General features: G+C 40.4%; 1 protein-coding gene across 3 annotated transcripts in view; it reads right to left on the bottom strand.

Moving 5' to 3' along the window:
• Window positions 1–17,631, bottom strand: part of mtor (mechanistic target of rapamycin kinase) — a 341,456-nt gene that overhangs the window by 37,908 nt on the left and 285,917 nt on the right. For all 3 annotated transcript variants that reach the window (XM_072245239.1, XM_072245242.1, XM_072245241.1), the window contains 6 exons: window positions 10,973–11,090; window positions 10,049–10,246; window positions 6,719–6,819; window positions 3,205–3,301; window positions 2,303–2,401; window positions 1,679–1,801 (listed from right to left, as the gene is read on the bottom strand). In XM_072245239.1, coding sequence (XP_072101340.1) covers window positions 1,679–1,801; window positions 2,303–2,401; window positions 3,205–3,301; window positions 6,719–6,819; window positions 10,049–10,246; window positions 10,973–11,090 — 736 coding nt within the window. The remainder of the gene's footprint in view (window positions 1–1,678; window positions 1,802–2,302; window positions 2,402–3,204; window positions 3,302–6,718; window positions 6,820–10,048; window positions 10,247–10,972; window positions 11,091–17,631) is intronic.

The following is a 17,631-nucleotide window of genomic DNA, read 5'->3' as shown; positions in this document are numbered from 1 at the left end:
AGAAGAGATGGTCATGCTATACAGATACAATGAGCAGGAGTCATATTCCAAACCAGTAAGGTAATGTCTTTTGGAGAAATGTATGATTTTAGCCTTTGACATTTTTTTTTTACAGTATCTTTGCACAGAAACCAGGGACTTCACAAAAATACAAGAACATAAGAATTAGAACAGCAGAAGGCCATGGCCCTTGAACTTCCTTTGCCACATATCCACTTCATGGGTGATCTTCTACCACAACACTGTCTTCCTACATTATTCCCAAATGTCTTGCTTTTCTGAATACCCAGGAATCTGTACTCACTATTGTATAAATTCAATGACTATATGCCCACAGCCTTCCAGGTAAAAAGAAACTCAACAGGTTTATCAAGGCCTGCAAAAAGAAAATGTATCTCGTCTTAAACAGCCTTTCTCTTCTCATGTAGCAAACCCAGTATCCCTGGGACCCACATATTGAATCTCCATTACACTCTTGTTATGACAAGTATATCTTTTTCTAGGTAAAGAGATCAAACTGTAGACAATACTCCAGATGTACGTAGCCTCACCAAAGCTCAATTTAACTGCAATAAAATACATCACATTATTGAGCATTAGTTTCCCTGAAGGACTTAGCATGAAATTCAAAAATATTTAGGACATTACTGACTATCAAATATCAGGAACTTTCCCCAGTAGCCATTTCCAGACAATTCATTTTCTTGTACAATTAATGTTATCATTCTGTCAATTTCGGACATGAACTTAACTTTGTTTTCCTAATCCCAGATTTATGGAGTATTGTAAGCAGGTTGTCAATTCACAGTATTTTAGTGTTATATATAGGGGAATCCGACTGAATTCTCTACCAGCATTGTTTCAAATGTATAATAAAAACTTAATAAGCCTTTTTGTTTTGCTAGGAACTTGGGATATTGCTGAAAATATACAGATCCTCTTCAGATTATGAACAGTTAACCTGTGAACACCCCGTACATCTGAGCGGCCACTTGGTAGACTGGTTAGCATTTCTGGTGGGGTGTTGCCACGTGCCTTCACCCCGACCACCCAAGTTCTGCAACAATCCGAGGTGGGTTGAAGTAAGTAGAGCTGGAAGCACAGAGTAGACTCACTTCTTCACTCACTGAGTCAATGAGACTGGTTGATGGCTATTCTTCCTGTACCTGCTCGCTCTCTGATCACTACCGCTTCAGTGATTCTCTCCAATACACTGTTCTTGTTCATTTTTGATTTATAAACAGTTCAGATTATGAACAATTTTCAGGAAATGGAACCCTGGGCAATGCCTTTATCTCAGTAAATGACAAATCATTGGTTCTGGGCAACACTATGGCTATATCAGCCAGCTTAGTGGAACACAAGACTTGATATACAGTACAAATGTTTCCAGGCTTTATAGAAAAGTTCAATCACAACAATAGTAAATTTAAGATACCAGAGCCGTGAAGACACTACAGAAAGAATCAAGACACTGTTGCTGACAAAGATTCTAAGCTGAAATGGTGTACAATATGTTGTTTCATGCACAAAGACCATTCTTTTTGCGTTGGCGTGCTCCTTTTAGATTTAGAGACAGAACTGGAACAGGTTTTTCCGATTTGGGGAAATAAGTTAATCAAACATAAACAGATTTTCACTCTGAAATGTTGCTGGTTAAAATGCAGGATTTGCTCACCATCATGGCCTGTTGCACTAGTGTGTTGCTGTGCTCACACATATTCTTCAGGATCTTGTTAGCAGCACTATGTCGAGCTGGTGTAGTGGATTTGGAAGCGACGGTAAGTGGGTAAATTAATGCCTGTAATTTTAAAAGAACACATCAATAAAGGGATCAAATCAAAATGTAGAAAGAAAATTATAACCTTCCACATAATATGATACATACTAGAAACGGCACAGAATGACTCTCATGTGCTTTGGTCACAATCAAAGCAAATGATAATAGAAGGAACTTCGCTTTTTGAAAAGTTACTGAGAGTGCAATTGATTGACTCTGAATAGCAGACATTATGCTTTTTGTTTGATGCATCCGTCACTTCTTCAAGTGTACTTTTTCATCTGCACAAACACTTGATTAAAGCTAATGCTATATATAAAGCAGATGAATTATATACAAACAAACTATACTGAGTTTTATTGCACATGTATTATATTCCATTGCATTGTTAAGAAACATTAATTTTTAAAAGTAGCATTTGTTGCCAGACAAATTGAATGCACTATTTGTAGACATAAACTGGCATCTAAACTTTGCAACTGTTGTTTGGAAAGTAAAGGAAGTAACTGTCGCATTGATTACCTGGGGGTGGTATCTACCAATGTCGGTTAAAAGCTGATGGATAAGTCGCCCCACTAATGCACGCGGAGTGTCAATCCTCGCAATGAGTTGGGGAATTACCTATAAAAAGTCACCAAGGTAAAACAAATAAATAAGGTAAATAGATTTGTAACTTCACTGCAAACATTTCTCTTCTTCACCCTTGTCCACCTATAATTCCCTCTTTGGAAGTTGCTGTCTCCTACCTGGGTACAGCTAGAGAGTGCAAGCATTCAATGTAACCTGGTAACATCAGAAATGAGAGCATATCCTCAACCAAAACTCATGAGAGCACCTTCCAGCAAAATAATTAATACAAAGGATTAAACACAAAACCTTACTTGGTTCAAACTTGGTGCAGGTCAAAAATTCCATAGCTGTGCTACTGGCAAATACTCATAAAGATCATGTTTACTAATACTAAACACTGGTTACCTCCCCAACCAGAAAAAAAATTCATAAGTCTGGACTTTTCCCATACTGCATGTTGTCAGGTATCATCTTTCACTCCAGGTACCCATATCCCTGCATGTCTTCTTTTACTGAGATCATGTTGTGTAGCTAAATGACAGTAGTATGTATAGTTGCACATAATGAGAAGGTGAATAGAAAATAAGCAGATTAAAAAATTACAACTTAAACATGTTTGCTTCTTCAACAGACCAAGCAGACACAAATGCTGGATTGCAGGTTGTACAAAGTGGATGGTATGCTGACATTTCCAAAGGACATTCATTCTTATCATTCATGTGTTAATGGATCTACCAAGCCTTTGTAACATTTTAATTCACTCCATGAACTATACCCTCCAATATAGTAAATAGTTATTTTTATCGATGCACATTCTGATGAAAGCACTGACCAACCATAAGCAGCTTGTGTACCTGAAGCCAGGTGTCAATCTGAATAGTTTTGATTCCTTCAACCAGAGCTTCATTCACATCAGGCCAGTGTCCGTAATCAAACCACAGCGTTAGAACTCTATATGAAGGAAAAGATATTAAAGTGTCATTATCAGAACTTATCACCAGAAACAATTAAAGGGCCAATTCCTGAAAGGTGTTTTTTTTGACCAGCACAAGCACAAACACAACATTGAATGGTGTTCCTCTGCAATCTATATCATAAATGTTCTACTATCCTACAATAGTTTGTTAGGAAGAGGTGCTACATCATATTAGTGACAGCCATTGAATTTTAAGTTCAAATTCAGTTGACTTGAAAAATGAAAATTTTCTCTGCTGACCAGCTGTGATGTCCTTGCACAAAATAAATACAGGAAATATCAGAATCCAGAAACTGCTGGATATGGCTTTATACTGCAAAACTTAACAGACTGGCTTATGACACACTGAAGACCATAGAAGGCATCATAGAAGGAGACATGGATCCATTGCTGCAATAATTAATCACAAACCAACCTTATGGAAGTATTTTAAAATATTTACTGAGTAAATAATCTCAAATCTGTCATGAGCTCCACATTTGTTTATGAGTAAACAGTAACTTCTTGTCATTTGGTTAACTTTATATTCATACCAACACTATTTACCTCAATTATATAACCTTCATCATTCCCAAGACGTACTGTGCCTGTTTCATTTTTGTCCCCATTGAAACAGAAAGGTTAACAGAAAATCTGAAAGATTTGCTCAAATATATGAAGGAAAATTAATAAGAAAAGCTTCTTTCCCCTTTTTGTGAGGCATGTTGGGCATGGGGTAAGGGCATAGGGGAGGCAGATTAAATTTAAGATAAGTAAACATAATAACTATAATAAGTGTACCAATCAAATACCTTCTTTTGCTTTTGAATTTTTGAGCAATTGTCCTTGTGGAAAAGGATGTTCAGGCCTTGACAAGTATGCTTTATTTGTGATTGCAGACACATATCAATGTGATTGGCTCTTAATAATTGAATTCAGTGAAAATTAGGAATAGGCAATAAATCCGAGTCTGGATAGAAGCATCCATGTTCCTTAATTAAGAATACTGTATCTGAAAGACTATGATTGAAAAAACTAAAGTGAGCAAGAAATCAGATTGTCTTTTTTTATAGTTTTCAACTAAGGTCACTATTGATCATAAACTAAAGGCAAAGGAAGGAATGTATTTGATTTTACACTTATGAATCATCCTCAAATGAAAACATGACATTCAAATCAAATATAGCTTTATCCTCAATGAAGATTTCTCCACTCATTACAATGACAACAAAGAATCAGTCTTTAATTCCCTCTTCTGAAGCTGCCTTCTCCTACTGTGATACAGCTAGTGAAGACAAAGATCCAGTGTTAACCCAGTAACATCAGAAATTTGTTTAAGGAAATTATCCAGCGATTTTTAATAATGCAGGGTGCATGAGCAGCAAAAACATATTAAGAATTCTGACTTCGAAATTTTTTTTACTATGGAAAATTTTGTTTATAAATGCCTCATGTTATATTTGGAAAATAGGTGAACTGTTCTTAACTGAACTACTGAGAGAACTCACTAGATGTCATCCTTATAAAAATGAGCGTTATAAGCATTCAAATACAGTAGAAAGCAGAAAAAAAGTTCAAAGCAAACTTATTATTAAAGTACATACTTGTCACCAGATACAACCCTGAGATTTGTTTTCTTGCGGGCATACTCAGTAAATTCAAGAACAATAACAAAATCAATGAAAGACCGCACCCAACAGGGCACACAAACAACCAATGTGCAAAAGATAACGAACTGTGCAAACACAAAAGAAATAATAATAATAAATAAGTAATAAATATCAAGAACATGCGATGAAGAATCCTTAAAAGTGGGTCCACAGATTGTGGGAACAGTTCAATGATAGGGCAAGTGAAGTTGAGTGAAGTTATCCCCACTGGTTCAAGAGCCTGACGGTTGAGGGGTAATAACTGTTCCTGAACCTGGTGGTGCGAGTCCTGAGGCTCCTGTAGTTTCTTTCTGATGGCAGTAGAGAGAAGAGAGCATGACCTGTGTTGGTGGGGGTCCTTGATGATGGATGCTGCTTTCCTCCGACAGCATTCAAGCTGAAACAAGTGACTATTCTAAATTTCACCTAAGGGGCAGAATACTGGAATTTCAAAGTAGAAGCAAAATCTCTGATACAAAGCTCTACTATAGAATGCCTCCAGCCTAGATACCCAAAGCTCTCAAATTATCCTCATTCAGGAATATTCCTGAGCCTGGCTTGGCTTGAAGGTTTCATAGTATTTTTCCAACTCCAGCATGTGATCAGCTCTGAAAATTCCAGCGAATGCCATCTGGAAGCAGAACATCCTCAAACAAACAGGGAGCATATGCATATGTGGTGCCAGCACACCTGTGAACATACTAAAAAATAATCAACTTCAGGATTGCATCTCTAATCTTTGCAGCCATTTTCCGATAGAGAAATAAAAGAATTCTTGTAAATGTTTTGCTAAGGCTTTATTTGCAAGATGTGGTCAAGCTGTTTCTACTTAAACAAAATTTGTTTCAGGAACTGACACCTTGGAATAGTTTCTATCAGGGGTACAGGAAACAACTGTAAGATATTGGCAAATCACTTCTGAGAACAAAGGGGTTTCTGTGGGAAAAACAGATTTCCAATTGCACTATTATTGCAAATGAATTATGAAGATTTCCTATGGTTGCAAATGACGGCAATTCAGAATTCAGACACTCACTTGTAAATCAGATGCTTTCATTTCACAGTGAACTTCATTAAGTTTGCTATTAAACAGCAGTCCCAACATTCACTCTCCACTTTACAACTGTGAATCTTACCAATGATAAGACCCGTAGCAATCTTTTGGTACCTTGCCGATTATTTTAGAAGTATTTTTGTGTGACTAGACGTTTACTGCTATGGTAATTATATGGGCTGTATATGCCTGGTGCTGTGTACTGTGTTTTGCACCTTCGCTCTGGAGAGACGTTGTTTTGTTTGGCTTTATTCACAGGTGTTCATGTATGGTTGCATGACAGTTAAATTTGAACTTGATCAGCTTGTGATCTTATCTAGTCAGTAACCTACACATTACTGAGTCTTCAGGAAAGGGAATACCAGACAAAGCCAGTGCCCATCTTTATTTGTAGTCCATGCGATGACTAAACAGAGAACAGGAGAAACTTGTTTACATTCCTTTTAACCTTGCTGGCCCTCAGAGAAAACCAGAAGTGTCTCCTTTCAGTTACCTTAGTCATGTTCATTGACCATGAGCAACTTGCTGTTGAATAATTGTGCAGCTCTCACAAATATTAAATAAATTAAAATACCAAAACAAGAGTGGAATATCAATACTGGTTAAAAGCTGAGGTTTTGCTTTTAAAGCCTGTGATTATTTCTAATTACACTAATTACTTCTGCAAATCATTGTAAAAATCTTTTAATAGGATTTCTGCTTTTTCTTACCTGAGTGTATCCTGCAGGTTGTTGCCTCTTGAGAGGGCAATGGAGCGGAAGAAGCCTTGAACAGCAGGCACTGTGTACAGCAGCAATGTCTTTGATAGTTCCTATATAAATGTACAAAAAATATTTACCATAAAACCATAAGACAAAATGTGACCATTGAACCCATCACGTCTGCTCCTCACAGTACAATAAAGATCAGTTAATAGACATAAGTATCTCCACAGGGGTAAACAAGATGCCATGTTGCTGTGTAAACAATTTTATTTAAATTCTATTCCCTTTAATATTTTTCAATGCTCTCAAAAGATGGAAAGAACTATTTAAAAATCAGAAGCGAAACTTCAACTGCAAAGTAAAATAAGTTATTGATCTCATATTCCCTTGTACAATAAGACTCCAACTATTTACGGAGACACAGTGCAGAATAGGCTCTTCCCCTTCAAGCCACACCATCCAGCAGTCCCACAAAGTAATCCTAGCCTAATCAAAGGACAATTTTCCAAGACCAATTAACCAAATAGATAAATAAAGACTCCAACTATTTGGAAAATCTGATGGTTCAGCAAGTTACGTTTACTATGCTCTCTTTCAGCTCACTGGGACCTCTGTTCTCGCACTCTTGTTAAATACACTGGGTTTATTGGATCTTTCATCAGAGAGTACAACTTCTAAAAACAGTGAATTGGAAGGAATAGCAGTAACAACCAATAGCTTGGAAAATCTGTCCGGTATCAAATTCCTGAGCATACTGGATTATCAACATTTGCTAAGAACAGCCAGCAAGGAACTACATCTTTAACTGAGCCAATGGGTTAGATCACCAAATCTGTTCTCTGGGATTGGTCTTACATCTGGATACTCTCTCAGAACAATGGAGCAGTTTTACCAGCACAAGCTTGCAATCCAGTGCCACATTGCTTGGAGTTTTGTCAGTCAGGCAGATATCCACCTGCTAAGTTGGAACAGTGGCACTGCACATATTGCAGCTTTCTCGTAGCACCAGAGACGGAGGTAGTATCTGGGACCAATGCAATCTGCATGTTCTTCCTCTGACCATTTGGGTTTCCCCCACACTGCGACAACTTGTCAGTTGTTCGGTTGAGTGGTTGCTCTAAACGACCTGTACTGGAGATACCTGAGAGGAGAATGAGGGGGTACGAATGGGCATATGAGAAAGGATAATTCCTGAGAAATGTGGGGAAACAGGATTAATGAGGTTGCTATAGGAACCACTGTAGACACCATGAGTCAGATAACCTCCCTTTTTGTTAGAACATTGAACAGCACAGGACAGGCTGTTCAGCCGATGCTGTGCAGAACTAACTAAGCTAATAACACCTAAACCAATCTACCTACACATGGTCCCTATCCCCACCCCACACTCTGTACATTCATCTGCCTTTTTACAAGCCTTGCAGAATGCACTAGCCAAAATTCTTCCCCCAACTCAGGAACAGCTACAGCTTTAATGATTTGAAGCATGCTAAGAATATAATAATCATAATATAACTTCACATTGCTCTATGCAGGTACAGAATAAGTGCTGCATTTTTAATATGATACTAGGTGATGCATCAAAATAATAATATATTCTGTGGAGTGTTTGGAGTTATGTTAATGATACTGCAAAGCTACATTTAGAAGTAGCTCTCCTTTCCAAAATCTGGTTGTCTTACTCATTTCTTTTTGTACGGCTTGTACAATGATGTTATGCTGTAGTATTATGGAAAATGCACTTACTGGAAATTTAAAGCATAGGGACAGGCTTCTCTGTATTAACCATGATGTCAATTTAACCTAAGAAAATTCTATATTGTCCATTCCCTGATTGCTCATGAATCTTAAATGATACTATCATATCTGCTTCAACCACCACCGTGGTATTAAATTTCAGGCACCGACCACTCTCTGTATAAAACAATTTGCCTTGGGTCTCGGCCTGAAACGTCGACTGCACCTCTTCCTAGAGATGCTGCCTGGCCTGCTGCGTTCACCAGCAACTTTTATGTGTGTTGCTTGAATTTCCAGCATCTGCAGAATTCCTGTTGTTTGCCTTGCACATCTCTTTTAAACTCCCTCCCCGACATTAATTATGCCATCTAGTTTTTGACATTTCCAACCTGAGGAAAAACCTTCTTCTATCAGGTTGTCCCTCAGCCTCTGATGCTGCAGGGAAACAATCAAAGTTTGTCCAGCCCCTCTTTATAGCTACTACTCTCTAATCCAGGCAACATCCTGGTGAACCTCTTCTGCTCTCTCTCCAAAGCTTCCATTTCCTTCCTCTAATGCAGCAACTAGAACTGCAGACGATACTCCAAACGTTGCCCAACCAAAGTTGACTTTTTAAATTTTACACGCAATGCCCTGACCAAAAAGGGCAAATGTGTAGCACACCTTCTGTGTCACCCTATCTATTGCTGCTTTCAGGGACTCTGTACCTATGTTTGTCAGGGTCCTACCATTTACTGTAATGAATGAGTTCCACTTACAGAGACATCCATAAATTAGTTTTGTCCATAAATTGGAAAATATACATAAAATCACTCAATATTGTAAACTCAGCAGGCCAGGCAGCATCTATGGAAAAAAGGACAGCTGACATTTTGGGTTGAAACCCTTCGGCCAGACTTCGGCAACCTGTGCTGCCAAAGTGTTTCAGCCTGAAACGTTGATTTATTATTTTTTTTACCATAGATGCTACCTGGCCTGCTGAGTTCCTCCAGCATTTTGTGTGTGCTGCTCGGATTTCCAACATCTCAGATTTGCTCTTGTTTGTGATATTGTAAACGTCCGCCATATTGCTACAAATTGAAATTGGAATTGGGATATTCTCGTCATGTGTACTGAAGTACAATGAAAAGCGTGTATTGTATAAGATCAGTTCATGACAACGTATTGAGATAGTATAAGGTACAACAATAACAATGCAGAAATAAGTGTAACAGCCACAGAGAAAGTGCAATGCAGGTAGATATTGGGATGAGAGAAGGTGGGTGGGGCAGGGGAACAGTGAGAGACGGGGGAGAAAGAGAAAGAGACAACCTTTATATTTAGCAATATTTCAGGAGCTTATTCTAATGTACAAGAGCCAAAGGTAGGGCATTCCTAACACAAGGATGGCCTGTTCTTTCCGCTTACATTTGAGCTCTCAAAGTGCAACACTTGATGCTTGTCGGATTAAACTGCATCTGCTATTTTTTGTCCATATTGTAATCTGATCTCTCTCCTGCTGAATCTTTTGACAATTTTCCCCACTATCCACCACTCCACCAATTTTTACACAAGCAAACCTGTAATTTCTTTCGGGGATTGAATAACTGATGTCGTTACCTCGTTAATTTTCTTCTGTAATGGGGATGGCACAGGGCTATTTTCATTGCTGTCACCCTCACTCTCACTGTTACTGGCCTCACTCGTTGCACTGGCTCCACTGGCATGCCTGAGTTTCTTCTTCTCATCGCGAGTTTGGTTCTGATGCTTGTAATGGAGAACTGCTTCAAAATTCATCACAGCCCAGGCGTGCCATGCCTGAAAACGGAGAACAGAAGGAATAAGGTGAATTTGTACCAAATGAAATGATTCTGATCCAATGCTTTAGAACTGATCCCCTTCAGAACTAATATACCTGCACACTAGCTGAGTATGGAGACACAGCAGTTAATTCTGTTGTCTTTTAGTTACATTTATTTTGAAGTTCATTGGCGACTCTAATTTATTCTAATTTGTCAAAAACCCATCGAGGAGCTAATGGACTTATGAGACAGAGCAGGCTGAATAGCAACAAGAAAAAAGGGGGTGGGGTAATAGGTCTGATTGGCTTGCTCTGCTGATGGGCTAAATAGCCTTCAAGAGTAGCTGAGGAAAGAGAATAATCTTTCTGACAATCTTCTTCCTTCTTCTATTGATCCTATTGAAACACTCCTCAGATAAGTGACGGATGTCGGGCAGACCGCTACAATTCCAATCAAAGGATCATTCTAAAGGACATAGGTCAACCTACGTCAAAAGCTGCTTAATGACTGGAGGTTTCACAGCTATTACCTGACACCCACATGGGGCACACTTTTTAACAGGGCTCCACTGGCAGAGGCTGGAAGGTGGCATAATAGAGTTACTGTCCCACATTCAGGGCCCAAAGATAACTGATGACACAAAAGTAGGAGTGTTGTGAGCAAGTGGTACACAGCCTGTGAAAAGCTGCATTATTCCATAGCTGAGCAAATGTAAAATACTTTAGATTAGATTTAAGCTCACCTTGTACCAGCTCCTGTCATGCTCTGTGGCAGCACTGTAATACTGAAGAACCTTAGGAATAGTGCTCTCGTTGATTCCCTGCAAGTTTAGCTGCCATTCCCCCAGCTTTAGGAAACATCTGGAAACAAATATAGGCCATTTATTTTGAAGACATAATAAATCTGGAATTATTTATTTTCAGAACTGGCTTCACTGCATTCTTGTTTATTCTGTTTCTATTTCTTTCCCAGGACCCACTTCATTAATAGCTATGAAATGTTCATTTGTCTGATTTTTCAGAACTAGAATTCTAACATTTAGCAAACTAAGAACAAAAGGGATAAAAATAGAAGACAACAGTACAAAGTAAATATTAGTACAGTGTAGCTGAGGAATATCAGGTAATGCTGTGGATTCAAAGGTGCTCTGTTATAGATCATCACAATGACAAATTGAGTGAAATTGTTTTCACTAATTATGTTTCTTGATGAGCAGTGTATTATTGAACAACAAAGTAATTAAAAATTAATAAACATACCTCTACAAAGCAAAGCAGGTTAGAATAAACTGACAAAAACAATCCCGAGCTCATTCTGAAATAACATTATTGCTGTTGCAGAAGAAGTCAGTGTAAAAATGATCACTCAGCTCATGGGGAATTCTAATGTTCCTAAATAAGGCAACAGGCTGCTTTAAACATATTTAACTTAGCACACAAATGTTTAATAGATTCCAAGTATTATGCTTGTAATTCAACGTTAACGGCAAGGCATCAGGTTTAGGAAAGGCACCAGGTGCAGATATACAAGCCAGCCAAACTGAACCATCATTTTGAATGACTTGCAACCCATAAACAGACAGAATTTTAATAATTATTTCTAAGGCTGAAAATATGGCTTGCATTTGCTGTTCCTGACCAATTCCAGCATCATGCAATAGGAGAAGTTAAGTCTGTTAGTTTGATACAGGTTAAAATAGAAGCAACATTCCTTAAACTACAGGTTAAAGAATATCTTATGACTAATGGTCTAAATTGTGCTTCATTTTGGTAAGAAATTCCAAGCTATTTTTCCACAGATTTAACTTTAAATACGCACGGTGCAGCACAGCAATTGAAAACATGCTGGGGCTCAGATGCTAACACACAGTTACTGTTTCTGGTGAATTTCAGATTGTACTCAGGGGTCAGACACTTCATATCTGGCTCTTCAGTTTTACACTGTCTCCAGGACAGTCCTATTACAAATGAAGTAGTTTGGCTGTTTTCTTCAATATTATTCATTATTAATATTTAAAATATTAAAAGTGCTCTTATTTATTTATATGATTTTTAACTTTTAAATTATTCAATACTGTTTAGACTCTTTAATTATGGAAACGTTTAGCAAGAGCTGAAATAGCTTTCATAAGCTGTTGAGGGACCATTGAGCTGCCTGGAGGTGGGAAAGGTTCAAGGCTAGTTGCCGTTAGCAGGTTGCTCTGTTTCACAGGACTACAACACCACCAAGGTATTTTAAGTTTCAATAAACTTTGTGCAACTGCAGAAGCTTAGTGTGGCTTTTGGAAGAATGTCTTGCCCAATGTCTTGGATTTAAGGATTCTCTGTGGTACGAGTTCTAAACTATCTGGATAATCTTTCTCCTGATCAAGCAGATAAACAGAAGGGTTATCACTCAAGAACCTGCCAACCCACCACCCAGGGTAAATCCCAGTCAGTGTTGTATTGCTTAATCTCAGAGAGACAGGTGAAGGACTTGTTGTAGTGGATGGAAATCAAATAAATACAGATACTGGAAATCTGAACAAAAGCAGAAAATGTTGCAAACACTTAGAAGTCAGGAAGCATTTGTGGAAAGAGAAAGTTAATATTTTGGGTCCAGGATCCTTCATCATAATCCACAGGTTGTACCCTCGAGCAGGAAACTAAAGTAATAATTACTTGTTGCTTAAGCTTGGATCTCATTGCTTTTCCAATTCACGCTCAAGTGGCAAGATGGTGTCAGTGAACAACGTGACCAACGGCAACGTCCCACAGACAGTTCACGAAACTACTTCCTTTATTTCTTGCAACTGGAAACTGAGAGTTACGTTTGATGGTATGTTTCTGGGCTAATTGAGTGACCTGGCACTTTGCTGTCTCTGAGGGAGTTCATTGAGGTTTGGAGTGCAGTGTGTGGCCAGGAGACCAGAATGCCTGGAGACAGGGTGTGAGCCCATGATCAGCTCCATTGCTTCTCCTCAAGCAAGTTTAAAGTTGACAAGGATGTGAGTGGAGGACGGGCCGGCGTTCAGAATCGTCTGCCCACATTTGACTGGTCTTCCTCGCTATCTACTGTTGATGGAGACTGCAGGGGCCTTGGGTTCCATGCTGTAAGGATTGATTGGTGAGGCTGTGGACTAATTTTGGAGCACTTTAAGGCTCATTTCTGGATTCTGGTTACTCTTTTTTTTTCTGTTTTGAGTGTTTGGATTGGGGCGATCGATATGGACTGGGGCACTTCAGTAAAGAATGGCTCCTTGTGCACCCTGCAGTGGGCTAGCAGTGCGGTGCTGAAAAACTGAACCAGGTTAAATACTACTGGATTCCTAGTTTGATATTTAATATTCGGTTTGTTGTTTTGCACATTGGGTGTTTTACGTTTTGACTGGGTTCCATTGTTTCTTTGCTTCGTGGCTGCCTGTGGGAGGACAAATCTCAGAGTTGTATTCTCGGTACATAATTTGACAATAAATGTGCTTTGAATCTTTGAATGAATTCAATTAATGTGCCTAGTGCCACCAATGCTTTCTTCCCACCCCCACCTACATCTGCTGCATGCTGTCAGTGACTCATACATAAAGAAAAATACAGGGGACAATGCAGCTTTTAAATATAAATTACAGGAAGCAGATCAGGTGACACGTGGAGAGGGAAACAAGAGATGGAGCTTTAATTCTAACAAATGACTAAAACCTTGAAACCTACCAACAGAGAAACATTTTATCTTTCAAATCTGGATTGGTGAATATTTTCACAGTTTGATGATATTTATGTCTTACTTTCAAGTCCTAAGTACGTGCACATTGTTGTGGAAATCAACATGCATACAGAAGTGTCCATGCATTTAAAAGCAGATTTTCTTGGTAAATGGATTTACCGAGGCTAATCTACAACTTTAGATCCAAAATGACTCTGCAGTGATAGCTCAGGAGCTCAAAGGCTCCAAAAAATGTGATAAAGGCTCACAATGGCCTCAAATCAGCCGACAAAAAGCCAAGTTAACACTCTTCATATTTCTGTTAAGCTGCCATTTTGTTTCAACTGTAAATGCTGTGACCTGATTGAAGAAGCTTGGGTTCCAGAACCCACTCATGTAATATCTAGGCTAGAAGGACATTTCAGTGAAGTGCACTGGTGCATTATTAGGCACATTGCAATTCTGAATGAGTTTTTAGCCCTATCTGCCTCAATCAAACAACTTAGCAACTACAGCTTAGTTATAATGGGGTCAAATATTAGACTGCCACACTGTGATTATGTGAAAAGATTTGGTTGGATGACAATGAATAAACTATTCCCTCTTCTGGAAGATAGGCTATTTAGTACAGAAGTTATGCAGCAGTTTTACACAACTGGTAAGATACATTTGTCACGCTATTCTGCAAAAGGCTGGGCATGCTCAGTCTGACGAAGGATAATGATTAATCAGAAGTGCTCCTTACAAAATTACAAAGCAAGTACTGTGGAATCTTTTATGTCCAGCTAATAGGTAAAGTTAGCTTAATTTTAATGCTTTACCAACCCTGCAATCAGGAGTCACCTCAAAAGGGATTCACACTTTTCTCATGAACAAAATCATTCTACAGCACATTACAAGGCTGAGTAACTACATATTCCATACAATAACAAAGCTGAAAGCTATACAAGATTCAAAACCAATACCTTCAGTGTACAATTTTTTTAAGATCACTGCATCAAAGGAAGTATAAAGTATATGAAATGCATTTGAATTACTTGCGATCTCGTGCATATTCATACCAATCCATAACATTAATCCATTTGCCTTTACTTTATCACCTTGTCAATTGTTCTTAACTTTCATGAAATGCCTATTGAAGTGCTTTATTTGTTGAAAACAACCTAAAATTGTTGATCAGATAGGGCAGTTTCTACATAATTCTAACAAACAATCACAAACTTGAACAGAGAAACAGTTAACCTTTCAAATCATGTAAACCTAGGTTAGATGGCCATTTCGCTGAAGGGCAGTGATGCACCTCACCACAGATATCTGTACCGACTCTGGCACTCCTGTTGAGAATGGCAAGGCCAGGAAGAGGTTTATACCTACAGTAAGTTAAGTGGGGTAACATAGGAGCACCATGGTAGCATAGTGGTTAGCATGACACTATTATAGGCGGGGAATAAGAGTTCACCTCTGTGCTGTACTGGGCAGAAAGAACTCAAACAGCCTCACACTGCTGAGGGACACCATCGCCTACGTGCAGGACAGGAGGGTGAACGCCTGCCTGGTCAGCTTGAACCAGGAGAAAGCCTTCAACAGGATATCACACATGTACATTGTGGATGTGCTCTCCAAAATGTTATTTGGGAAGGAAATCCGGAATTGGATCAGACTGCTCTACACAGACATCCATAGTGCAGTCCAGGTCAACGGGTGGGAAACAGACAGCTTCCCCATCAGGTCTGGAGTCAGGCAGGGCTGCCTCCTCTCCCCTGTCTTGTTTGTCTGCTGCATTGAACCCTTTGCCGAAGCTATCAGGAGGGATGAGGGCATAGGACGGGTGACGCTGCCAAGCAGTGGAGGGACCCAAGTGAAAACCTCCCTGTACATGGACGACGTCACCGTCTTCTGCTCTGATCCGAGGTCAGTTCGCAGGTTGATTGGCATCTGCGAACAGTTTGAGCTAGCGTCGAGGGCCAGGGTCAACCGCACGAAGAGCGAAGCCATGCTCTTCGGCAACTGGCCCGACCAATCCAGTGTCCCCTTCACCATCAGGTCTAATCACGTGAAGGTGTTGGGGATCTGGTTCGGAGGGGACGAGGCGTGCAACAAGAACTGGCAGGAGCGGACTGCCAAGGTGAAACAGAAACTGGGACTGTGGGGAGAGCACACCCCATTAACAACGGGCAAGAACCTGGTCATCAGGCAAGAGGTGCTCTCAGGGCTGCTGTACTTGGTGCAGGTGTGGCCTGTCCCCCGCTCCTACAGCTTGGAAATCACCCGAGCTGTCTTCAGGTTCGTCTGGGAATCCAAGATGGAGCGGGTTAGACGGACCGTCATGCACAAGTCCCTGGACAATGGCGGCAAGAATGTCTCCAATGTCGCCCTCACCCTGATAGCCAGCTTCGTGTGTAGCTGCATCAGGTTGTGTGTAGAACCCAGGTATGTGGGCACCAAGTACCACTATGTGCCCAGGTTCTACCTGTCGCCCTGGTACTAAGGATGGGTCTGGCCCCACTCCCGCGCAATGCCCCACTCAGCTGGTCGTTGCCGCCTTACCTGTCCTTTGTAGAAAAGTTCTTCCAGGAGAACACCTTTGACCACAGGGCCATCAGGCAGTGGTCGGCACGTAATGTCCTGCAGGCACTGCAGGAGAAGGACATGATGGACACAGTGGGGTGCTTCTCCGAGCAGACCGCCCAGTTCTGCCTCATCACCAGGCACCAGGACCTTGCCTGGCTGGCGGTGAGAGAGGCCCTCCCAGTCAGATCCCTCCTATACGCCTGGAATGTCGTCTCCGCACACCACTGCCCATGGGAGGACTGCAGTGAGGAGGAGTCTATGACCCACCTCTTTGCACACTGTCAGTTCGCAAAGAGGGTGTGGGGGAAGATGGACGGGCTAGTGTCACGTTTCATCCCCAGCAGCTGCGTAACAGAGGACTCTTTGATCTACGGGCTGTTCCCGGGGACGCACACGGAGACCAACATCCGGTGCTGCTGGCAGATCATCAACTCGGTGAAAGACGCTCTTTGGTCAGCCCGAAACTTGATGATCTACCAGCACATGGAGATGTCCGTGGGAGAATGCTGCCGACTGGCACATTCTCGGATGCAGGAGTACGTGCTGAGGGACGCACTGAAACTTGGTGCAGCCACCGCAAGGGCCCGGTGGGGAAGGACCACGGTATAGGTTTCCTAACCCGCAGGAGCGGGAGGGGTCGGTGGGCGAGGAGTATACCCCTCAACAATGAGATGCTAAGCTGAACTACTGGAGTGCCATGTGGGTGGCCACAAGTATGGATATGTACAGACTATGATGGAAACGTATGTAAAGGATGGAAAGTTATTGAATGGTTTATTGTATATAATTTTATTTTTGAATAAATTATATTTTGAAATTAAAAAAACACTCTGTTAGGAAGTCTCTATGTTCTTCCCGCGTGCGTAGGTTTCCGCCAGGTGCTCCAGTTTTCTCCCACAGTCCAAAGATGTACCAGTTTGTCATAGTCATACTTTATTGATCCCGGGGGAAATTGGTTTTCGTTACAGTTGCACCATAAATAATTAAATAGTAACAAAACCATAAATAGTTAAATAGTAATATGTAAATTATGCCAGGAAACAAGTCCAGGACCAGCCTATTGGCTCAGGGTGTCTGACCCTCCAAGGGAGGAGTTGTAAAGTTTGATGGCCACAGGCAGGAATGACCTCTTATGACGCTCTGTGCTGCATC

The sequence above is a fragment of the Mobula birostris genome, chromosome 27 (assembly GCF_030028105.1).
Source record: "Mobula birostris isolate sMobBir1 chromosome 27, sMobBir1.hap1, whole genome shotgun sequence".
In the NCBI taxonomy this organism is placed as follows: Eukaryota; Metazoa; Chordata; class Chondrichthyes; order Myliobatiformes; family Myliobatidae; genus Mobula; species Mobula birostris.
This window is presented reverse-complemented; position numbering and strand designations above follow the sequence as displayed.